We start from the raw sequence: 26035 nt of genomic DNA, 5'->3' as shown, positions 1-26035 counted from the left end.
CACATGACTTTGGTGCACTCTTCATCAGCATGGTACGTACGAAATCCATAGAGACAGGTTCAAATGCTGCTAATGGTTGGCGCTCAAATTCTGTATCCCATCTGTATGGTGATGATGAGTCAATTGAAATTGTGGTGTCAAGCTTATCTCAAATGGTTTGTACTTTGTTACGGAAGAAATTTGCAAACATGTCCGGAAGGTCGACTGGAGAGAAGGTAGTTGGAAGTGGTGTAGATTTGTTCCTTGACATTAGCTTGTTAGTAATTTCGAAGAGCCCTTTGCAGCTGGAACTCTCCATGATCTTAGTAGCGTAGTGGGCAGATTTCGCAGCTTGGACTATATTTGTGACATTCTTCTTAGCGGCTTCATAGATTTGCTTATGAATAGTGAGTCTTGTGGAAAGCCAAAGCCTCTCAGCTTTACGGCGGTCTCTTTTAGCAGTGAGAAGCTGGTCCCTAACACTCCTATACCATGGAGAACACTTTTGAATTGATACTCTGCACTTGGTAGCTGGGGCATGTTTGTCAAGCAATGAACGCAGGCAGTTATGGAGTTGTTCTGTGGTAGGAGGTAAGCAAGTTGTTAGGTTAGCTTGGATGTCGTGCATTAGTTTGATTCTATTTATCATTCGTTGGTTTCTCTTAGTAGCAGACAAAGGTGGAGGGTTAGGGACTGATACGTCAAGATGGCATATAATGCAGTGATGATCTGATGCAAGGTCATGGGATACCATGGAGGACCATAGAATGTTATCATCAGGTCTATGAAGAATCCAGTCTAAAATGTGACCAACGTTTATGGGTGGGTTGGTTAACTGACTGTTTGAGGTTGAAAACATTAATGGAGTTTTGATGTCTTTGGGTTTCTGGGACAGTCAGAGTGAAAGTTTAAATCTCCAAGAATAATCAGGTTACCACCTATCGAATTTCCATAGTCCAGGAGATTCGGAAACTGCTCCAAAAAGAGAGAGTCAGCCAGCTTGTTTTTTCTACTAGGAGGAGGGTGGTATAGGCAGAAAAGATGGACTGACCTTTGCTCTAGTGTGTGTGGTTTGGACTAGTTCAAATGATGTGTGGTCAAAATTGAATGTTGTGGTGTGGTTAATACATTTGATCATGGAGTTCTTTGTGATGACTACAATTTCACCTCCACGAGAATTATGGGGGAATGACTTGACGGAGTAACCAGTGGGTGTTAGATCCACACACTTGGGCTCATCGCCTGATGTTTTTAGACATATTTCTGTCAGGAAAAAGACATCAGTATTCTCGTCGTTGATAAAATTAACTATGTCTGTGCGTTTTTCCGGTGGTCCTGCTGACTTGGCATTGAATAATGCAATACGCAGAGGTATCTCTTGGATGGTTGACACAAAGGTTGACAAATTAGTAGGTATTTGAATTAGATTATCTAAATTTACGGTCAATTTTTTTTTAAATTGTTGAGCCGAAATAAGGGAGATAACTGGAATTCTTCTTCCTGTTCTATGCCGGCCAGCTTCGAAACATTTCTTTTTATGCTTCTGTTTACATTTAGATAATGATGAATGTAGACTCAGTTCATTTAGTCTAGAGCATAATGTAGTGTGGAGAGCCAAGGAGTGATCATTTAAAGCAATTAATGAGGGTCCATCATAGCATAAATGGGTTGACTGGCAAGTATCACATGATGGCGGTTTATTCAAAAACAGTGGAGCAAGACAGCTAAGAAAAAGTCTAATTGTTCTCATTTCCTAAACAAGGAGATGGTGAAACACATATGAATTTAACAGCCAATTCATAATGAGCAAGCATAAGCAAGCAAAATCAGTTGTAATAAAGAGAATGTGTTATGTGTCCTGGAAGCAAGCAAAATCAGTTGAATAATGGGAACATGTTATGTAACCAGGTAGCAAGCAAAATCATTTGGAATAAAGAATGTGTTTTGTGTCCTGGTAGCAAGCAAAATCATTTGAATAAAGAGAATGTGTTATGTGTCCTGGTAGCAAGCAAAATCATTTGAATAAAGAGAATGTGTTATGTGTCCTGGTAGCAAGCAAAGTCATTTGAATAAAGAGAATGTGTTATGTGTCCTGGTAGTAAGCAAAATCATTTGAATAAAGAGAATGTGTTATGTGTCCTGGTAGCAAGCAAGTTGTGTTAATAATGAAATGTATCTGCCAATTTTTTATTTTTATCACAGGATGTGGTATATACATGTAAAGACAAGGTGTTGATGTAATTTTCTAGTTGTTGACCATTTGTCCATTTCATTAACCAGTTCTGTAGTGTAGGCACATTTTAGCTATATCTTGGATTATGCATGAAGAAAATGAGTAAATTAGGAAAAATAGCTTTTCCTAATAGCCTTGTAATAGTGTAACCACTAGTGATTCTAATACCAACTGTAATAACACTATTCATCTTAATATATTTATAGAGAATGTATTAGTTACAGCATAACTAATTTTTAACCTTTCCCAGTATATTTCTCTAATATTTAGTGTGTAATATTGTATTTTAAACCTTACATACACATAAAACAAGTATGACTTTTTGGATGTTTTCTTATTGCTAGATAGACATGAGTGCTGACTGCATTGCAGTTGTGGGAGAAGAAATCTTTTTTAGATCGTGTCAAATTTTTAATCTCTTTCCATCAGTCTTATCATCCTGATAATGTTTCATAGGAATAACTTGACAGTTACAATAGTGCCTAGTTATAAAGTGCCTTGGTATAGCAATCCTTTTTATAAGGTGTCTTAGTATGACACTGTCCTTGTTATAAGGTGTCTCAGTATAACACTTTCCTTTTTATAAGGTGTCTGAGTATAACACTTTCCTTATTATAAGGTGCCTCAGTATAACACTTTATTTTTTATAAGATGTCTCATTATAACACTTGTCTTTTTATAAGGTGTCCCAGTATAACTTTCCTTATTATAAGGTGTCTCAGTATAACACTTTCCTTTTTTTAAATAAGATGTCTTAGTATAACACTGTCCTTTTTATAAGGTGTCTTAGTATAAGTCTTTTTTGTAATTGGTTTTGGTCAGAGATATAGTGACAAGTCCAATTATATTATGTAAATACTATGTGTAATGTACCCTAGTAAAAGGCAACGTCACCTATAACAGTACAGTTTTGTGTCTGCTATAAACATCATTATAGGGAGGGAATATTATACTACTGAACGTGAAGATTAAAGTTTCCATACACTCAGATGAAAAGACTCATTCATTTCCTTGCATATTTGGTTCTTTCAGTACAGTTTTGCACAAATTTTATCTTACATGGAAAGGAATATTGTTCATATTTGTTGTACTGTTATTTACTTAAGAGCTTATAAGATTTTCAGACATGTGCAATTGGTTGAGGGGTTTCCTTTTTTATTATATCCCCTGCTGTAATGTGGAGTATATAATGATGTTCATCTGTCTGTATTCACACAATGACTAAAATTCCGACACTTATTGATTATTTGATCCAGAGATCAAAGGTCAAAGCCACTAAGTTGAAAAATGGTTTCCATACAAGGGCTGAAGTCTTAGACCACATACCTGAGCCAAACTTGGTGGATTGTTTGTAAATGCAACAAAGAAGAAATAAATTTTGCTGGGGATGGGGGCAGAAGGTCATAGCTGAAGCTCACTGCCTTGTCAACAAATGAATAACATGCTAAAAATGGCACCATGTTTTGAAAATGGTTTGCTGATATGGGAAGGAAATCTACAGATGCTGGGTTAGACAGCTTAATTCCATGCCATATATTTTCAGAACATTTTTATGAATGGTTTGGCTAATGCCAAGAAAGGAATCTATTACTTGTAGGTCTACAATGTCCATGTCAATGTTATTGGTGAGTTCTATCCATATTAGGTCAAACAGAACTAATAAACTGAGGCTTGGCTTGCAATATATTGTTCATGATATTCTTGTTTTAAATTAAAAATCTAATTTTTGATTTGTTTTCTCTATTACTTATGCCAAATATCTTTTATAAATATGCATTAAGATTTCTAATAACCACATTTTTTTTAACCTTTAGCCATATGCAGAGAAGACCAGTTTCAGTGCGCTGATGGGAACTGTGTTGAGGGCAGAATGAAGTGTGATAGAACACCACAGTGTGAGGATGGATCTGATGAACGAAACTGTCGTAAGTACTGATGACCATTGACTTCTGATGTCTAACATGACAGACTTTGTTCATTTCACTGTCATGACAGTCCATGCTCACTTAATTGTCATGCTACATTGTTCATATACCAAGATAGATTTAATTTGATGAATCATACAACATTCCCTTATAAAATGTTAATGGGTCCCACATTGCCACATAAAATGTTAATTACTGTACTTGGTATTGACTTAAGTTGTGGGGGAAAAAATAGCCAGACAAGAGGGAGATGGGATGAGACAGATGGGTTTGTATTTATGCTGATCAGTTTTATTTTCATTTAAATCACATTAGCTTTATGCTAACAAAGGTTTTTATACTAATAATTTAGAATACAGAAAAATTGTATATTTATTAAAAATGAATAATATAAAAGTTGATTAAAAGTAAGATGATAAAATGTTAAACTTCAGTATTATTTAATTGAATACTAAATATTGGCATTTGCTTTGTATTTTTAGCTAGCTGTCCTCAAAACAACTTTCAGTGTGAAACAAGTCAGCTAGAATGTGTTGATGTTTCATTGGTGTGTGATGGTTTCCCAGACTGTTCTGATAAGTCAGATGAAGCTGGATGCCGTAAGTTACTTGTTCTATTTTGTTTTATTCTTTCACTTAAGCTCCATTTGAGAACTCTACCATGTGTGTTACCATCATTATTAATTGTTTTACTCCACATATATATATTTATCTTCCAGTGTTATTCTTTGCAGGGAGATAGAGTGTCATTTGTTGATCTGCCCCACCCATCCCATTCGTTCCAACTTGAATTTACTTTTCTTTTGTAAATTTTTAAAGCACTTTGGATTGAGACCAGTTTAGAATGTGGCTTTATATCAGGAAGAGCTTGGTTAAATTTTACATTTTCTAACTGACTTTCCCCCATTTTTTGACAAAATTGGAGTTGTGGCCGGCCCCTGTTTGATACAAAATTGTGCCTATACACATTGGACCATATATTCTTCACCTGTATCAGCTTGGTAGTAATATCTGTGTTGTATGAAAAATATTTCAATTGATAAAATCTTAAATTTAAACGATTTTTCTGGCACTAACCATTGATGACAATTAAGAGACTTGATGTTGATGAAGATGAAAAGAACATAACTAATTAGCAGATGCACCAACCATTCTAGATTTGAGCTTTATTATTGAATGTTTTAGGTTTCTTTATGCTTACATCAAATTGACTATATGTTACTTTTGCATTCTTTCTCATTTTGGGAGTTGGTGGGGGGAGTAGTTAATTATATTAAGGAGGAATTTACACGGTTGTGTGTCCTAGAGAAAACACTGAATTTGAGTTTCACTTTTATGCAAGCCTGAGAGATATAGAGGATAACACATGCATTCATATTGATTTTGTTTTATTATTAATGAGTGTGAATGATTAAGGAACTCATGAGTGAATGTTGGACAGTTACCAAACATTTGCTGTGGAAGTATGCACTTTTCGATTTATTATATACATCAAGAGGAACATTTTCCATGCTTCTGCATTTTTTAATCAAAAAATTAAATGCTGGTAGTTGTGCAGGTTGTTTCTATATTGAGTGAATGAATTTATTCTACCAAACGTAAATTATAAAAAGGAGAAATGACTCATAGTGCCATAATGAATGAAATTTCATTGTATGTAATGTGACATGAGAAATCCATACTTCCATTGTAAATGATGTGCATAGATAGTTCTCTCTTACACTTTCAGGTACAGTGACAGAATCTATGCAGCTATGATCGTGGCTGTCATATCTCCTATATTTTGCAGTTAACTATTTCACCAGGTGAATTCAGCAAGTGAAGTATTTAAATGGAACTAATTTTCTTGCAAATTTAGAATATAATAAAATGTTTTTTATTCCATCAGCATCCTGCAGAACAGATCAGTTTACTTGTACTGATGGGAACTGTGTAGAGGGGAACATGAGATGTGATGGCATAGCACAGTGCGAAGATAGATCGGATGAACTTGGATGTTGTAAGTCTTGATCATTATAATTTCTTATCGTGCTGTGAAGGGAAGAAGACATACAAGCAGTCATTGTCTATACATCTATCCATTCATTTCTCTTTCCATCTCTGAATCCATCTCTCAGTATGTGAAACTAATCATGTATGCAACTAGTCTCATATTTGATGAATTGTTTTCATATTTTGTAGGCTCTTTTTATCCCTCAGTATGTAATATGGGCAGATACTGCCCAAGTATTTGATGAATTGTAATTCATATTTTGTACTCTGCTTTAATCCGCCCATATATAATATGGGCAGAATATAGCTATTGCCACATCTACCTCTCTGTCCATAAACAGTTTTATTCTGGAGCATAACTATCAAATTGTGTAAGATATTTCAACCAAACTTGGTTCACATATCAAGCAAGTTGCATGTGTAAGTGTGGCTGGATGAGAGGTGCAGGGGACTGTGACCAGGAGGGATATGTCATTTATGCCATCTTTAGAGGGGGAATGGGAGGGATTTGTCATATGAAGTGGGAGAGGGTGACCAGGGGAGCGATGTCTTCCCTGGATTACTCTGTTATCCATTGAAGATGCTAATGAGAATCCCCCCCCCCATTTTCTTTACCTGAAAAAATGATGGACTGATGTTGACATTGTGTGTGTAATGGATCTCTCAGTTTCTAGTGGATTTTTTATTTTGATATAAGGGAAGCATATTTTTCTCTGTCATTACATGTCAATGTGCATAACATTCACCATTTGTTATTTTTGTGAGAGTTATATATTGGCAGATGTTTGCCATGATCCTGACTATATCTTGTTAGGAAAAGAAATACTAGTGGTAGAAAGAAAAACATCTTTAATGCATATGTGAAAGTAATGCACTATCAAATTGATTGTGAAAGTAATGCACTATCTGATTTTGAAATTAATTCACTATCTTGTTGATTATGGAAGCAATTCACTATCTGATTGTGAAAGTAATTAACTATCTGATTGACTGAAAATAATTCACCATCTGCTTGATTGTGAAAGCAATTCACTATCTAATTGATTGTATAAATAATTCACTACCTGGTTGGTTGTGAAAATAATTCACTAATTGATTGCAGAAGTAATGCATTATGCAATTGATTTCACTTTATGAAAGTAAAATTCCAGGGAACAATAAGAAATGTTTTCACATGTGACATCATCAAGCCTTGTGTGAATTATATCTACTTATTTTTGCAAATTGTATGAATTTTACTTGAAAATATCACTACAAAATATTGTTAAATGTGTTAAAATAATGTTAATGCATTACACAAAAATGTCACTTTGTGTATGTAAATACACCATATACTTCTGTATATCAGCAAGTGTTAATAGTTACATAGCTTATTGCTAACTAGATGGGCAATATCAGGAATATCTGTATGATGTATATTTCTTACCCACAAGAATTATTCCCTGGTCTAGTAAATCTATTTTACCCACTGATAGATAAGTTCACATGTTGCCATTGTGACACCATTCATTTAGCATGGTTGAGGCACATATTGTACCACATTAATTATGATTTCACCTATTCTAGAGAGTTTTGCAAGAGAAATAATGAATTTGGTGATTACAAATAATAGAATCTTTCATATGCATCGATGTTGGTTTGGTTGATTCCACCCATTGGTCAGAATTTTGTTTTGGACACTTGGCTTAACAAAGTGGCTGATGCAAAATTCTGATTCTGTCCAGCACTGGTACGTAACAAAGGATTATTTTTCTTGTAATCCACAAAGTTTTAAAGCATCAATACACCTATTGAAAATTTTCTCACCTTAAATGCATAAAAAGCATTGTTTGCACAGGAAAATTCAGTGTAAACTATAGGCTATTTAAGCACATCAGAGGTGAAAGAACATTGTGGAGTCCTTTTGATATACAGTAATGGCATTTTATTATATGCTCATTTTTTCCCCCTGTTAACTTTACATTGTCAGAATCGTGCAGTATTACCCTGTATTGAATACGCTCGACAATACACATATAGCATTCATGTGAATAAAGGAACTACTTTCTGTTGTAAACAAACAAAGAACTCAGATGCCAGAAGTTTTGATTTGTACACAAATCATGTACACTCACATAAGAGGCTCTTTACGTTGTGGTTGTTTAAATTTGTTTCTGAATGAACTAAAACAGATGTTTTGTGGACTGCCACATACCAGCTGTGTTGGCACATTCCATGTTGATACAATGTTACGGGTTTAGGCTAGCTACAGTATATAACAGATGCAAGATAAGGTCCTTTCAAATAACATACAAGTGACAAACCATATACTCTCTTCTTTAGCTGGTGATAAGAATGGCAAAATAAAATACACTTAACAGTTTTACATCCTGAATTTCCTCAAAATGAATTTTCTTAATTCTGCAAATCCAAATTACATGAGCCATGTCATAGGTTTTCAATCTGGATTACACATTTCGAAATTGTGCTGTAATTTCGATGATAAGTGCAGTTGCATCCTCCTTACTACACTCAAAATGAAATAAGCATTAAATTCCATAGCCTTTTTAATAATTGCAATTGAAAGACTTCATATTTTTCCCACTTTATGATTTCAAACATTCAGTGACAGAAACAGAAACACATTTGCAGATGTCAACATGCCTCTCCCTAGCTTCTTCAATCTCATGTATTTCATGTGGAATTTGTCACATACAAATCCAGTCCATAATCACAAAATTTCTTAGAATCGAGAAAAATACAAAAATCTATTCATTCCAGAATGCACATTCATTCACAATATGACTCCAAATTTCAATTTTAACCAGACACGCCATTTTCTTTCGAAAGTTATGTCGAGTGCACGACTAAATGAAAATTTACCTGGGTGGAGTAATGTGCTCAGTAATAATGTTGATTTGTGTAATGATGAATATGCTCTTGTGTATTTAGTTTGAAATGCAGCATACATTCATTTACGTTGTTGCTTGTAGTGTATTGTGTTTATATAATTAAACCTTAGGTAGAATTAAAAAAGTGAGCATATAATAAAAAAGGTTACTGCCTTTGTATGGGAAAATATGAACACGTTTTGTCGAAGGATATACTGCACTCCCAAGGTTGTGCAGCATTCCATCCAAAAACTCGTTCATATTTTCCCATACAAATGCAGTAACCTATAAGTACAACCTCAGAATTGCATAGTTTGTGCAGTAAACAAATATGAACAGGTCAAAAAGCAAAGTCCACTCTTTTCCCTAAGATTAAACATGACAGATAAAAAAAAATGTTTTAGTTCTTGATTCAGCTTTGATTTAGAATTGATTTTCCTTTAATACATTTTAATGAGAACATGAATTTTAAGAAAATAACATTGCAATCATGGTTTTATTACTTTAAATCAGATTATCAAATTTTTATAAGAAGTTATGTTGATCAGTTCAAAATGTTTTGATTATGGGACACTAACGTTCACCACTGCTCTTTTAGGGTGTCCATATGTTGTAAGCAATATTTATCTTGTTGGTTGTAGAAGAATGTTCAAATGATGAACAAATTGGTAAGTTTTTAGGTTTTTTCAAGTTTGTGTGCACCTTTACTTGTAGTAGAAAGTCATGTGATGAAAGATAAAATACTTCCCTTTATTGTTCTACACTGGAAAACATGATCGTACACACATAAAAATGTGAGAAGAAAAAAATCTTACCCATGTATGAGGACAAGGTAGGAAAAGGTAACCCATGGGAATATCAGGGACTCAGCAGGCCTCATCCTTGATATAAATCTTATCCCTTCCAGATATACTTTTGTATTCTATATCCATTTTATATCTATCCAGATGGATGGGGAAGATTCTGTTTATATATCATACATATCCCGGATGTTCCTTTACCATTTCGTTATAATTGTTTAGATAAATCTAATGAAATCCTTTAACATGTGCAAGATACTGTATCATTCTTCAGTAGGTTTAGCAGATTGTATGTGAAATTTGAGTAATTTTCATTCCGACTTTTTTCTTCAGTGTGCTAGTGGCAAAAATGAACCCAAACTTAAATTTAATTTTACAGGATATAAGTACATGTATGCTATTATTTATTTGTTGTTTTGCACTCAGGATCCAGTACATCAATTATTTGAGATCCATGCACTTTGTTTCCTTAGTGTAAGGTGCCACATCATAACATTGTCCATATGCTAATACAAGGCATGTATGGACTTGGATCCCATTTCATTGTATAACTCTGAGATTGCCTATAATTCTAGGGGATTTGATCTCATTGAATGACATATCATATCACAGATATGAGAGAAGCAGATTGGACATGTTATTTGCAGGACTGTACACAAAAGAAATCTAAACCAGTTTATTCTTCATATTCACTGCCAGATGGAAAATGACTTATTTGTTAAGACATTGAATTTGTAAAATTCTGATTTTTTTCAAATTTAATATTGATGTGTTTTTCTTGAAGTTTTTTGGAGTCAGTTTCATGTTAAAGTAATGCACAATGATGAAAAGGATTGCAATGCAGTTTTGAATATTGCTGTATTCTTTATCTATGTCATGAGTCTTAAATTTATGAAGCAAGCCTTGGTAATTCAGGCAAGCCTTGGGAAGCAAAAGATTGGAATTACTTGAGAAATTTCATAAATTTGATACAAGCTGAACACAAATGTAGGACAAAGGTGAGAAAATAGCATTGTCATTTACAGGTGTAAGCATTGTGACATTATGATATACATGTTCCTGGTATGACATCATGATGATATATCGCTAGGTAACATATTAATATGACATCATCATGGACTTAAGTAGTTAACAATATCAGTATGTCATCATCATGATGTTTCACTGGTTAACACATCAATATATGATAACACTTTGCTAGTTAATGTAACAATAGGGGCCCAAAGTGGCCGAGTGGGCTAAAGCACTCACTGTTACAGATCACTGCCATCTTACCTGTCTGTGTGAGTTCAAGTCTCAGGCTCAGCCATTTGTGGATACATGAGAAAGCATGCCAGTAGCTTCTCGTGGGTTGTTGGTTCTTTCCAAGGTTTTCCCAGGTTCTTCCTCCACCATTTACACAATCTGCCATTTGTAACCTATCTTGTGATGAAAAATTTAATTAAACCCAGTAACAAACAACAATAACAATGTAACAATATGACACGATGATACTTCCTCACTTATGAACAGCATGATATGATGATACTTCACAAGTTAACATATGACATCATCATAATACTTCACTATGTAACACATCATTATTACTTCTTGATAATACTTCACTGGTTAACAACAGCATTGTGACATCATGATACTTACTAGTTAACAGATCTATATGACATCATGAGACTACTTCACTCGTTAACAGATCATTATGACATCATGATACTTACTAGTTAACAGATCAATATGACATGATGCTTACTAGTTAACAGATCAATATGACATCATGAGACTACTTTGCTAGTTAACAGATCAATATGACATCATGATACTTGCTAGTTAACAGAGGGGCCCCGAGTGGCCGAGTGGTCTACAGTACTCTCTGTTACAGATCACTGCCATCTCACCTCTGTCTGCGTCGGTTCGAGTCTCGGATTCAGCCATTGTGGGTATGTGAGAAAGCTTGCCAGCAGCTTCTCATGGGTCAGTGGTTCTTTCCGGGTCTTCCCAGGTTCTTCCTCCACCATTAATACTGGCTGCCTATCGTGTGCTGAAAAATGGCGTTAAACCCCACAACAAAAACAACTAGTTAACAGATCAATATGACATCATGAGACTAATTCACTAGTTAACATTTCAGTATGACATCATGATACTTCATCAATTAACATATCAGTATGATGGCATGAAACTACTTAACTACAGGTAGTTAACATATCAGTATGGTATCATGATACTTCTTTAGTTAAAATATCAGCATGATAACATCATTATACTATTTCACTAGTTAACATATCAGTATGGTATCATGATACTTCTTTAGTTAAAATATCAGCATGATAACATCATTATACTATTTCACTAGTTAACATATGATTATGACATCATAATACTTCATCAATTAACATATCAGTATGATGATATCATAATATTTTGCTACTTATCGTATTGTATTAGTAGTACATACAAATATTTGGAAACCAATTACATTTTTCAAAGCTGATGAAGAAAAGATTAAGGTTGGAGCCTAACAGTATCAGTTTTAATTGATAAATATCAGGCTGTGAAACTGCTCTAAGTACCCTAATTATAATGTGGATTAACTGTTTTCAGTTGGCAGCAGTAAAAACAGCTGACACATCAGAACTCATGAGTATGTACTTCCCTAAATAAAATGGGTCTTTAGCTTTGTTAAATGTTATGATATAGGAAAAATATCCCCATTCATCTAAGACAGTAGGAATATTTAATAAGTCTAAAATCAATGGTCATTACATTACAGCAAGGCATTAATGATTTGCAGGGTTCTTTTGTTTATACTACTGGAGATTGTACTAAGAGAGACAAAGCATTCATGAAGCTTGTGAGTTCTTGAACCAGTTTAAGTGGTTGGCATATTAACACATTTAGAGCAGTCATTACCATATTTAGAGTTATTATGTCAAGATTGCACCAAACAAGCTGGTATCTACCATTGTTTTCATGAACATGCACAGAGTTGACAGAAATGAAAGTAATTATACCATTTTGGGTTTGTCATTGGTGGGTACTGTTCAAAATTACCACCAATAGCAGTACATGATGAACAGACTGACATAATTTTACAGAGAAGCAGAATAATAAAAAAAAAGCAGAAATGCAACCAGTATTTTTTTATTAGCAAGTAAGGATATAATGAAACCGAGTTTACATAAACCAATTCTGACTAGCATTTAACTTGCAAGGTGCACCGATGCATAATCCTGATATAAAGATAAGTAATTTAACAGACAACATATTTGGGGAAAATTCAGACAAAGGGAAATTGTTTTTTTAATGTTTTGATATTTATGTCAATGATGGTACTTAACATATCAATATGACATCATTACTATATTAAGCAAGTTAACATACCAATATGATATTGAGGTTGTATTTAACTAGTTAACATCTCAATATGTCATCATTACTTTATTTAACTAGTTAACACCCAATATGATATTGAGATTGTATGTCACTAGTCAACACACCAATGTGATACTGAGATTGTATTTAACTAGTTAACATATCAATATGACATTGACATTGTATGTAACTAGTTGACATATCACTATGATATTGGGATTGTATTTTACTATTAAATACACCGATATGATAATGAGATTTTATTTAACTAGTTAAGTTATCAGTATGACATTGGAATTGTATGTAAATAGCATATTAGTGTGACATGTCATGATATTTAACTAGTTAAAGTAATGAAAATCTGTAATAAATCAAATAACAATTTATTTTATGCTAAGCAGTGAATTACTTGATTTTCTAATTAAAATAATATTGATATTTCACTGTAGTGAAAAAATAACAATATTTTTTCACTACAGGAACTACTTTTTTGGGTCAGAACATACTTACCTCCCTTTGATTTTCTGTCAGTGAACTACTTTTTCCTTGTTTTCTAATTAATAATCCCTGTCTGTTATCCTTGAAACTTGTAGTTTGTTTTTCTGGAAATATCAGTTAATTTTTATCAATCTGATGTGGAACTAATTTTGTGTGCAGGTACACATAGCACAGCAGAACATGTACGGTAAACAGCTGACATTTTTACCATAAGAAATCTGCTAATTCACTGTGTCACAAACTTTAGGTAGCCAACGTATGTGAGCATAAAATAAAAAGAATATTTGCTTGAAATGAGTGAATAACATATACATTTCATCTTGTGTGTGAAAAACTCTAGTATTTTCACTCGTGGCTTCGCAACTCATGAAAATACTGAGTTTTTCATCAACTCGATGAAATATATCCAGTTTTTCACTCATTTCAAGCAAATATCCTCTATATCAGAGATGTTTTGTGATACATGTATTACCTTTTTGGTAATTATTTGTTTATTTGAACTAAAACTCTGATGCCTGCAGTACATGAAAATATAGTGTGTGTACCTTTAATTTTGCAGCATTCCGATGTGCAGTTGGTGAATTTAAATGTGTTGGGGTGGATGAATGTTTAGCAGAATCCTTCAGATGTGATGGATCTTATGATTGTACAGACAGATCTGATGAATTTAACTGCAGTATGTATAAATGTTTTTGTGCTTTTAATTGATAGGGTGTGATGGAAACTTTTATTGTACAGACAGATCCGATGAATTTAACTGCAGTATATATAAATGTTTTTGTGGGTTTAATTGAATGGGTGAAAGAGTTGATGAAGTCATAAATTAGTGAATCATTGAATATATTCAGGTTTGTATTTAATTAGTTTATTAATTCTTTTACTTGTTTATGATAATGATTGTGATGAATTTGTTAAGTTATTGTTTTTACTTATTAAGATGACAATGGTGATGATGTAGTAACGATGATTTAAGATATTATTTATGACCAAAAATGTTTATGTAGGTATTCAGTTGACCAAACAATTCCTCTCAAAATATTCAGATCTGTTTTCCTTGAATATTCTTCTTAAATACTACTGTGGTAGCAGTGAATCAAGACACTCAAGATATGTTTATTTTCATTGTCAGCATGCAGAGAGAATCAGTTCCAATGTGGTGATGGCATCTGTATTGATGTGAGACGTCGCTGTGATGGAACTGTCAATTGTAATGACAGATCTGATGAATTAGCCTGTCGTAAGCAGTCTTTATTTTAAATTGTTACTATTTAGATTTTTTGACAGATAAAAGCGCTGTTTAGACAGATATGATGAAGACTTTATTCAAATAAGATAAAGGCTTTGTTTAGACAGATAGGATAAAGACTTTATTTAGACAAAATAAAGGTTCACCCTAGACAGATAGGATAAAGACTTTATTTAGACAGAAAAGCTTAAGGCTCTGTTTAGATAGATAAAATTAAAACTTAGTTATGATAGAGAAGATAAAGACTGTTTAGACAGATAGGATAAAGACTTTATTTAGATAGGATAAAGGATCTAGTTAGATAATATAAAGGCTCTGTTTAGATGGATAAAATAAAACTTTGTTATGATAGAGAAGATAAAGACTGTTTAGATGGATGCAATAAAACCAAAAGCTTTTTTATGACAGATAAGATTTAAAAAAACTTTGGACAGGTATAATAAAAGATTTGTTGCAATAGAGATTTTGGCTCTATTTTGATAGGATAAAGGCTCTTTTTACATGAAGATGATAAAGGTTTTGTTTTGACAGATAAGATTTTAAAATTGTTAGATAGGATAAAGGTTTTGTTTAGGCATAAGATGTAGGCTTTATTAGACAGATAAGATGAAACCTTTGTTGAGACAGATAACATACTCAGTTTTACATACAGTAAAAGTTCTGAATCTTTAATCACTTCAGAAGAAAATGATCAGTTTGAGTTTTCAGTCGTTTTGAGTTTTCTGAAGTTGCAGAGAAGAGAATTCTCTACTTAGGCTTAGTCATACTAGTCGAGCCAGGTATTCGAGTGATGTGTGAGTTATCAGAATGTCAGTTGGAAATATAGTTTGTGTTTTTGCTGGTATGAAACAGTTTCATAGTGGCAACTTCAGACGCTGTTACATATACATATAAGATGTAAGACCCACACTTCCTGCAAATATTTTACTTGTTTCCGTGTGCTTTTGGATTTATTTGTACACAAAGGGAAAATAGCAAAACAGAAAAGAAGAAAGGCATTTATGACATTTGATGAAGGATTTTAAATTATATCAGGATTAGATGCAGCATTACATCTTTGTTATGGGGTTAGTAACTTCCCATTTTTTTATACAAGTCTTGGGACAGATTTTCAGAGTATGCCTACCTCTCCCCATTACCCTAAATAGAGGAAGATGTATTGATTTTGTGCTATCTCTCTGACCATCCAGCCATCTGTCACACTTTGTTAATAGATAGATAACTTGAAAGCTTTATTGCCAAGCCAGAACAAATTTGATATTTTGATACCTTGGTGAATTCTTAGACTGTTTAGGTTTTGGTGACTGATCGTATTTTAAAATATTTACCTTTTTTTAACCTTTTGGACTTGACAAAAGTCACGAGATATGCAGATACAGTTGGTTGGCTTTTTATATTAATGTTAGGATGACCTGATTCATTTTTAAGGACATTTTAGCTATTTGTATATTTTTCTTTACAGAATGTTAAAATTTTGGGACTTGGAGTTGTTTTTTTAAACAATAAAAACTTGTAAGTGGGATAAATCGATATCACTCCAGGTAGACAAATGAAATATGATATGCTAATTTGTTATGTTGATAAGCAGATTCGATTTTTGGCTCATTACATCAATGTTTAAAATTTGGTACACATTTTGGAACTTTTTGGACTTGTTGGAAATAAACTTTGTTAGGGCTGTTCCTTTAACACATTAACCCCTGGAGGTTTTTGTTGTTTTTGTCTGAAATTTGAGTAGAAAACATATTTTGAAAGCTATTTCTGAATAAATCCTAATGAAACAACTTCCAGGTGATTTTCCAGTAACATAATGCCTAGTTGTGTTAGAAACATAGTTTTTCATTGGCTTTTAGGCTTGTGCATGAGCAGAAGTTGGAGTTCGTTTCTTTTTTTGTGGCTTAATGAACCCATTATTTTCGTATCGAGACCACTCTTTATTCCAAATGCCCATGTTATCCTATTTTTTGCAAAGGTTTATCCGTCTGTTTGCAGTTTATACCAGGCTGACTTAGATTTGAGACCAAAAGGCTCAAATCTGGACACAAAATCGGATTCCAACCACGGGCAAATTTGGTTTTTCCCTCTTTATTTAGTAGTGCAACTAAAACTTCCAGATTATTTATTATCATTGTAGAGTTACATCTACCTTTCTATAATACTACCCACTTTAGTGTATCATACATGACCTTGATGCTACAGAGCTTGGCAGTAGGCTACTACCTCCTGCAATGTAAATTCATCACATGGGGTTAATGTGGAAAGGCAGTCTTTTGAGAATTTATGCCAGGGTACTTTCATTTCGCCAGGTTGATATTAAATTGATCAGAAAATTCTAAATTGCATATATGGGTGAGTATCCAACATTAAAAGTGTATTCCTGGGTTCCAGGTATGTTTAACTGGAACAGCCCATTATACAGTTTAGCAAAATCCATTTAAGATATATCAATAGATTTTGGCATGCGTGTTTGCATGCACAGGTATGTGACTTGTTTAGATTTTCATGCCATTATCATACATGTGATGGAAATTATGTCAGGTCAGGACAGATAGGAGATTTCCCAAATTTGATCAGGACTTTTGACCTCAAAATTATTTCCATCACCTGATTTTTATCAAGCACATGGGCAAAAATTACAACTATTCAACAGATTTAAATATGTTAAATATTAAAATGTGCACATCATGTCATTAAACCAGTCCCGTCAGAGTAACTTGCTGTGATTCATATTCTCCTTATATGTACCACAAGCAGTTTTAGCATTTCTTACATGATCGTTGCCTGGATTATATTGATGGCAGTCCTTCCAGGTTTCTTCAAGAGTTTGCCTGAATTTCCCTTTGGTGGCCTAGTGGTTAAAGCGTCTGCCTCAGATGCAGGAGGTTGCAGGTTTGAACCATTTTGAGCTTTACCAATTTTTCAGTCATATTGCTATGATATCTGCAATGTGACAGTTTATAGTGATGTCTAGTACACCGCTCCCTCGATAACTCGCGCCCGGATAACTCGCGATCCCGCTTATAACGCGGTGTCCGTCTTGGCTCCCGATTTTTTCCAGAGAAAATGTATTTAAAATATCTTTAAAATATGCTAAACATGAAAAAAATTACGATAAGAATTGATAAATTAAACCTTGACACATTGCTCGTTTTATCATCGAAAATGGTGATTAATGCCCGTAAAAATATAATCCATATTTTGCAATTTGCAAGCTCTAGAGAAGAATTAATTTCAGAGATCTCGAAAACGCTTAAGCCACCTGCTTTGTGGGAAATGTGTTGATCAGTTTACTGTGCTGATATTTACAATGACAGAATTCAGTGACTGAAAGACTCTTTGATGTACTGTTGCTAGTTCATAAGAGTACATTTAAAAAAAAAAAAGAACATGATGCAACAGCTAGGCGGCTAGTTCAAAGGCTTTGACTTGGCGGCCGAGTGAGAAATTATACTGATATTTAGTGATTGAATTCAGAGGCAGAAAGACCCAGTTTTAAAATCCTAGCGAGACCTCTGTTTAAAGATATCATATATTATGTAAGTTTTTAGGGTAAATAGTTGTCATTATACTGTAAATAAACAGTCTGGTGAAATAGCGATCAATGAAAACTTCTGGTAAATGTTAACAGGTGGCAACAGAGAATGAAATAAACACCAATTAAACGACTTCCTGTGTGAAAGTCACGTTCTAATCCTTTAATTCCGTTTCAATGTAAACATTATAATCACAACATAGTCTGTTCAATGAAAACATGAAAAGAGTCAATCGACCGTCACATCGAAACCCGTGAGTACTTCTGTGGGAACCTAATTACATGTACATGCCGGCTTTGTTTTGATCAACAACTTGGGGAAGTGTTTGTTGCATTAAAAAATAATCGATTACAAGAGACCTCGGGTGCTGGATTAAGGGTCTTGGAGCTGCCTTTGACGTAAAGCAAAACAGTAACAGAGACAACGACGACGATAGTGACTTCAAATGTTTCAGTGAAACTGATGTCATTAATGCCGAGGCTGTTTGGGAGAAATTAGTACAGACTCATGGTCCTGAGATGGGCGTTTCTCTTGGTGGAGGAGTGGATTTGTGCTGACAATGATTGCCCTACAGCCGAATACATGTCAGATGAAACTATAATTATTTCTATAGCGAACAAATTTGCAGCAGAAGACGATTCTAACTGGACTAACACAAGTGTTGAAAGTGATGCAGACACAGATGTTGCACCCCCACCCCTCTGCACAGGAAGCAAATATTTTGATATTGCCATAAGGTGGCTGGAGACCCAAAATGTTGACTACGTAAAGCTCATGCAGTTGAGAAATCTGAGGGATTTTGCTCGGCGACAGAGAAACCAAGGAGTAACACACACAAAAAAAAATTAACTGATTTTTTCAAAAAGTGAATTGATATTTGTCAAGCGTGGCACAAACGGCAAGTATTAACTTGTTCTAATTTACGTCGTTTTAAATTTGTAGACCAATTAAATATGTCAGTACTGATTAACTCTTGTTTTTTTTTTTTTGTTTCCCATTTTACTTCTATCGCATTCAAATCTATCTATCTATCGTTCGATCGACACTGTTTCTCGAAAAGAGTCGATCTTTTGTGTATAAAAAACTTCTAATTTGGCTCAAACAATAGAACTAGAATGCATACAATTCAACATAAAACTTAGTGACGTAGTACACAATGTGTGAAGTGGTACACATGTTCAGCGAACGGAAACCACGTGGAATAATGTTTTCGATGATCGCCTCAATATACTGTAATTTATCCTGAAATTTTTAATGTTGTCCTATGAGAAAATAATAAAGTACACCGTTATGAAGAGAAATTTATTAACAGTTAATCTCAGAACGATTATAAAGTGAGTATTCAACAGTATAATCTGCCTACCCCTCCCCCCTTATTTTTCGGTTATGTCGCCAATCACTTTATTGGTTTTGGGCTTATTTTATAGGTCCCTCGATAACTCGCCCCTCGCTTATAGTGCGGTCGATGTTTCTGGACCCCGATGTGCGCGAGTTATCGAGGGAATGGTGTACTGGGGTTCATGCCACAGACATGTAGCATGATTTCCCACCTTTTCCACATTATCCTGATACCAGAATGACGTGTCCTAACACTAACCTCTTAATGCTGAATGCCAAGAGAGACAGCTGCAAGTACCATTTATGTGTCTTTAGTAAGACTCGGCTGTCCAAAACAATGAATATCACATGCTAGCACTAGATAAAGACAAAGACCTCATTCATCCCAGGCATTACTGGTTACAGTGGCAATTAGTGACATGTACTTTATTCTGGTTGACATTCATATTTATAAGAGATTAAATAAGGGTCAGTGATGTATATATCAGGTTTTAGTCATTCATAGTACTGTCGAACACATATTTTGCCTACAAATCTTGGTCGCTGTTCATGTTCTGCAGTTGGTCATTCGCAACAGTGAGTTTATTTAATAAAATCATTCATATTATTATTGTTAACTTTATACATAGAAGATTATGATTTCTTATGAATAATAATGGTTACTATTTGAGTGTTTTTTTGTCCTGTTGCATGAGAACTTTTTTGTGCATCTCCTGAGTATGGGAACATTATATTTGACTAGATCTGAAAATGATCTACTGCTACAAACTGGAGGTTATGTTCAGTTATAAAGATGGCAAATAATATCTTGGCATGTCTAACTTTTTCCACATTTGAAGCAGATTGCATAAACATGGATTTCAGTGATGGCCTATTTGTTGTCATGTTTATATGCTTTTATGAGATGAAGTTTCTGCATGATTTGTGATGTCATTCTTGCAGATGTGACTAATTTTAAAATCAGTTTTACAGAAAGAGCAGGATACATATTCTACATATTCATGTCCCATTGAAGTTGACTACAACTACTTAAATTTTCATTTCCATCAATCATTTAATATTGTATGATATTTTGGTTGCTTGGATTTGGTGTTTTGGCATGGGGAGATAATCCTGTTTAAACTGGTTTTAATCATACATAGGATAGTCTCAAATCGATCTTGACAATTTGATGCACTGAATCAGAACATGCTTTGGGAGAGGAAGTATTGTTGTTTTGTTTTTTGCTGATTGAGCTCTTAGTAACTTGGCCATAATCAACTACTGTCTTTATTTACTTTAGGAATTATTTCTATTCACACATTGTATAATCCTCCTCAAGAAACTTCAAACAATGAAGCAAGGTAACACTGCCAACAGAATCAAAAGTTGAAATTATTAACTACTTTATTTTGCCCAGCTTAAGATCGTTATTCGTGTGATCATTGTGGGTATTGCCATAAATATATTACTCTGCAACCAAGATCTGAGAAAGAAAATGGAAACAAATATAATTTTTAATGATAATTTTGTGTGTATTGTAGATTACAGTGAGTGATGTGAGAGATGGGAGACACCTCTAATCTATGGAAAAAAAACTCTTCCATTCACATGTGTGCATTATGGCATTTATATTTTTTAAACAGATGGTTTGCAGTGTTTTTCATGCAGTTGTTTAGATGAAACTAGAGAATTTTGAGAAAAAAGAAATAGGATTGGGAACCACTTCATTAAAACTAATGAGTGAATGCTGGCAAGCAAGTTAGTTCCTTGATCTTGGAATACGTTGTCATTAGGGAATAATTTTATGCAACTAATTGTCTCCTTATCAAGAAAGTAAAGTGGTTAATGTCAGTTGTTTTCCTGCTTAAATTATTTTTGTCTTGCTTCTAATGGCAAAATACATGTTTGATTTTTTAGTGGTTATGATGACATTATCATCCAAAATGTTGAAGATTGTGTATTTGAGTTTGTGCAAGTCATCTATGCTCAGTATCAGTTGTTGAAATCAATTGAAACTTTTGGGATAATATTACTAACATTACTATGTATGAAGCCTGTACCCATACATGCAAGGTTTCTTTAGTCTTGTCTGTGTAAGCATTAATGCCCATCATAGATGTGACAGTGCTTTCCGAGTAACAATTTTTAATGTCACATTGGCTGAAATATCCATGTAATATCATAGTTAAGTTTTACTACTGGTGCATTTAAGTAAACAAAACTCTTGATAGAACATAAAGTGAACAATGATTCACATGCAGATTATTTTTAATTATTCATAAATTGAAGTTAATGAAAAAGTGCTGATAGTAGTTTTCCAATAGATTGGCATTACTTTTATATTAAATTGTTGTAATTTATGTACTATCAGCATGCAAAAGTGGAGAATTCCAGTGCCGAAATGGTGACTGTATCCCGGAAGGATTCAAGTGTAATGCCCGAGCAGAATGTGAAGATGGGTCAGATGAAGAGAACTGTGGTAAGTAGTGTCTCTTTATCTGTTTGTATGGCTGTCTATTGAAATGATATAACTTTGTCCACTGTACATTACTCAGAAAATGTTGTAAATATGTATCAGGAATTTTCTGTTATTTTTTTCTTGTAAGGGTAATGGCTGCTAACTGACTGAATACTTGTTTTATAATTGTTGGGAATGATTATCAATAAAGAACTTTGTCTAATGAAGTTGTTTACTTCTGTCTATAAATTACCTTTATTTTCAAGATAACCAATCAGAGAGAGGTTGTTAACATTATTTTAGCTGGTTTCAACAACTATGCAAAAACATTGTGTATTACCATACAGCTTTTTGTTTTTGTTGATTCACAATGAAACAAGATTCCTTTCTTAAAAAACGGAGAACATTTATTTTGTGAAACAGCTTTCAACGTTTAAACTCAGTTGTTTTGGTTTTGTTTTATTAGTAAAATATTGATGACATGATTTCCTTACAAGTAACATTGAAACTTTGCCTTATCCAGCAGAAATCTCTGAGTGTCTGTTCAGGAAATTTAAGCTAAATACAAACTCTTAAACTTTCTTCTCCATAGTGAACCTTATCTGTGAAACACAGCTTTTTATTTCACCAAGTACTCATTTTGCTAGTTTGCCTTGCTGTCTTTGATCACATGTGTGAACAAGAGGCTATTTTAAGTCAGTTTCATCATAGGACATCAAAATCTTATTATAGTCAATCATTCTCTAAATGATATATTTAATAATGATCGTACCTTTCTGCATATGAAGCCTTCCTTTCAAAAGCATGCATTTTGCATGCGTGTGTGTGTGCGTGTGTGTGTGTGTGTGTGTGTAAAAACGTTCATCCGTCTGGTGTTACCCTTGATTAGAATATATATTTTGATGGGGGCTCATTTATATAAAAACTTTCTTTCAAATATAACATCTTGGCTACAAGTCGCATTAATAAATGTTTACTTTATTGAATTTATCTTAATACACGACAAGTAACTATATTATTTATGCAAATTTCCATTACAATAAAAATGAGATATTAATCCTACAGTAACGCAATATTTAATTGCTAGCATGTTTAGTTGTGTACCCTGTGGATGACTAATTTTTCAAGGACTGAATTATCATTAGGTATTAATTAATTATGTTAGATTGTCTGATGAATAAGTAAACTTAAACGGAAAATTAAGATAATTTATGCCACATTCTATATCTATTATGTATGTCAGAAGCAAGGTGTATACAAAATTCGTATGCAATTTCAAGACGGTCCAGTACCCTCGTGATACAACCCACCGAATCTAATCGCAATTGGATGATAATAAACTTGGATAAAATAAAATCATTCGATACAGCAAAATGCAACCAGATGTCCAACGTAGCTTAACCGAAACATTCTAGTTCATTCGCATTTTATGCGTCACTTTCTTACTGTAAAGTTGCTCTGCTATTCTCGTCTAATGACTTTATCATCAATATTATATTAGTTAATACATATAAATTGCACCGTTATGATGCAACAAAATAGGTCATGCACATAACTACAGTACCATTGTCGTTTTTGCCTACACCGAATTAGCTTACAATGTACGAAAATGTGCATTAACATTTTCATTGTGCCCGAAATATATAAAGACATTTTCTAAATGCCAACATAAGAACAGGCACACAAAGAGTCCCATCAACATGTACACCAACTTTTATATAATTAAGATGAATTCATGTGTCATGATGCATTAAATACATTTAAGTCGACTTTAATGAAAACACCGTAGGTCAAATTTGCAAATTCTCATTTCTACTCAATAACAGAACTATAATGCAATTCAGCTAACCACCTTATACTAAAGAAGACATTTCCCTTTGATATCTTCACTTATGATCATAGAGCATAAATTACGCAATCAAATTGCCAGGACATCTTTCTAAAGACATACAGGCCTTCCACTAGATCTTCCCGATATTAGGTTATGCAGATATTTAGTAATCTCAACAATGTAATTCTTAATGCAATAAGATGTTTATTTCGTTTATACTTTTATTTGGGTAATTGGGCCCAAAGCTCCATTTCTGGAGTTAAGGTTCCTCCAAAAGCGCATGGTTATAAACGGTTTCCAAAATAAAGTCTAGAGAGATTTTAGGCTCAATCAGGAAGATATAGCGATGCAAATTTCAGCGCGTTATAGTTTGTGAAAGGGTCCAGATTTATTCATTTCACTATTACAGTCCAACGTTCTCTTACATGACAGATTCAAAAGAAATCAGCTGAGAGTATGATGGGCAAATCTAACGTTACAAACGCTATTTTCAAGCGATGACATTTTTAGGGGTAATTTTGCTATTTGTAATTTGCATCAATATTCACACTGTAAAGCAATAACTATCATCTATTAGGCTTAGACAGAAATAGTTCACCTTTTGTATAACTCTTTTGCATGACGGTCTCGGCATTGTTCCAGTTTATGTCGCCAAATTATGATGCACTAGAGGAAATTACATTCTCTGCATTGATGCATATGAAGGATTGTCCTATTTCCTCATTGTTTTATCACATAGCTATCTGGATCATACAACCATATGAATCGCTGTGGTGGCCTAAGTGGTTAATACATTTGAACTGGGATGTTCGAACATCGGTCGAATCAAACCAAAGACTTATAAAAATGGCACTTGCTGTTGCCCCGCTTGGCGATCAGCATTAGGAGATTACTGTTTTGACTGGCCGGCCAGGTGTCAGGATAATGTCACTGGGTGGAATATCATGCTACATGTCTGCATCATGATGCCCTAATGCTAGACAACACTATAAGATGCCACATTGCAGACATTTTAGCAATAGGACTGATATATTCTTGAAGCTATGTTACAAATCCAAATTACACACACACATATTCAAAAGAATGGGAAAAATATTTTTCCTCACTCTTTTCAGAGAGTCAGAATAATTTAACATTGCTATCCATATAAATGTAGCCTTTAAGTAAAACCTGACAGAAAAAATATTGAAATGGATTGTCAGAACTAATCATTAATTAATTAGATTCTGCCTGGCATAATCATACTTTCTATCCACAGGATCGCCATTACATGGCTTTGGAACCGGATGAGCCGGCATTATAATATACAAAGCAGCAAGCTACTCAACGAGACACTGGGTTGCACACATAATCAAATGATTACATGAGATCAATAAAGAAATTTTTACCAGCTGTGTTTTATTTATTTTCTCTAATCGGATACAATTTTAATGGTTAGATATACAGAAAAGAGGAAATACGGGAAGATGCAAATCAATAGATGAATACATTGGCGAATGAGTAAGTAAATTTAATGAATGGATGAAGATCCTTGGATAGATAGAGATTTACAGCATCTCACCCTCGAGTATGTGTCTGTCCTAATTATTTAATCATTGAAAGTACGCTTACAGTTTGACTTGTTTTATATACATACGTATAATTAGGCTGTTTTATTAAGAATTTATGTCAGATTGCCCAGGCATAAAAGCAAAGTAGAAATACAAAAAAATATGTAAATAACTATTGGATTCTTAAAAACTATTTTCCAGGTACATGAGCATCAACTATATTTACCAATATTCTAGCACCATTTAACAAATGCAAAAGGGATATTAAAGTGCATAAGATAAAAATATACATGATTGAACCTTCATAGATGATATTTTCAGCGCAGAAATTACGCTAAGACTTACCTATTTCTTTGTTCACAATAAAACACAAAATATTAACATCGAAATATTATATGAATAAACCAACAAGGAAAGATGTCAAGAACCGAA

At 33.8% G+C, this 26035-nt stretch overlaps 1 protein-coding gene across 2 annotated transcripts in view; it reads left to right on the top strand.

Annotated features, from left to right (window-relative positions):
* LOC149772798 (uncharacterized) overlaps positions 1-25443 on the top strand; it is a 52490-nt gene extending 27047 nt beyond the window's left edge. The window contains exons 3-9 of one of the 2 annotated variants that reach the window (XM_089947302.1): positions 4027-4137; positions 4620-4736; positions 6025-6135; positions 14225-14341; positions 14795-14902; positions 22136-22243; positions 25312-25443. In XM_089947302.1, the coding sequence (XP_089803428.1) occupies positions 4027-4137; positions 4620-4736; positions 6025-6135; positions 14225-14341; positions 14795-14902; positions 22136-22243; positions 25312-25343 (704 nt within the window). In that variant the 3' untranslated portion in view covers positions 25344-25443. The remainder of the gene's footprint in view (positions 1-4026; positions 4138-4619; positions 4737-6024; positions 6136-14224; positions 14342-14794; positions 14903-22135; positions 22244-25311) is intronic. The other variant, XM_089947303.1, reaches the window with a different exon arrangement.
* Positions 25444-26035: the final 592 nt, after the last annotated feature.

Source organism: Sinohyriopsis cumingii, unplaced genomic scaffold (genome assembly GCF_028554795.1).
Source record: "Sinohyriopsis cumingii isolate HCF-2022 unplaced genomic scaffold, ASM2855479v2 utg001176l, whole genome shotgun sequence".
NCBI classification, from domain to species: domain Eukaryota; kingdom Metazoa; phylum Mollusca; class Bivalvia; order Unionida; family Unionidae; genus Sinohyriopsis; species Sinohyriopsis cumingii.
Note: the sequence above shows the minus strand (reverse complement) of the source record. Positions and strands in the feature narration are given on the sequence as shown.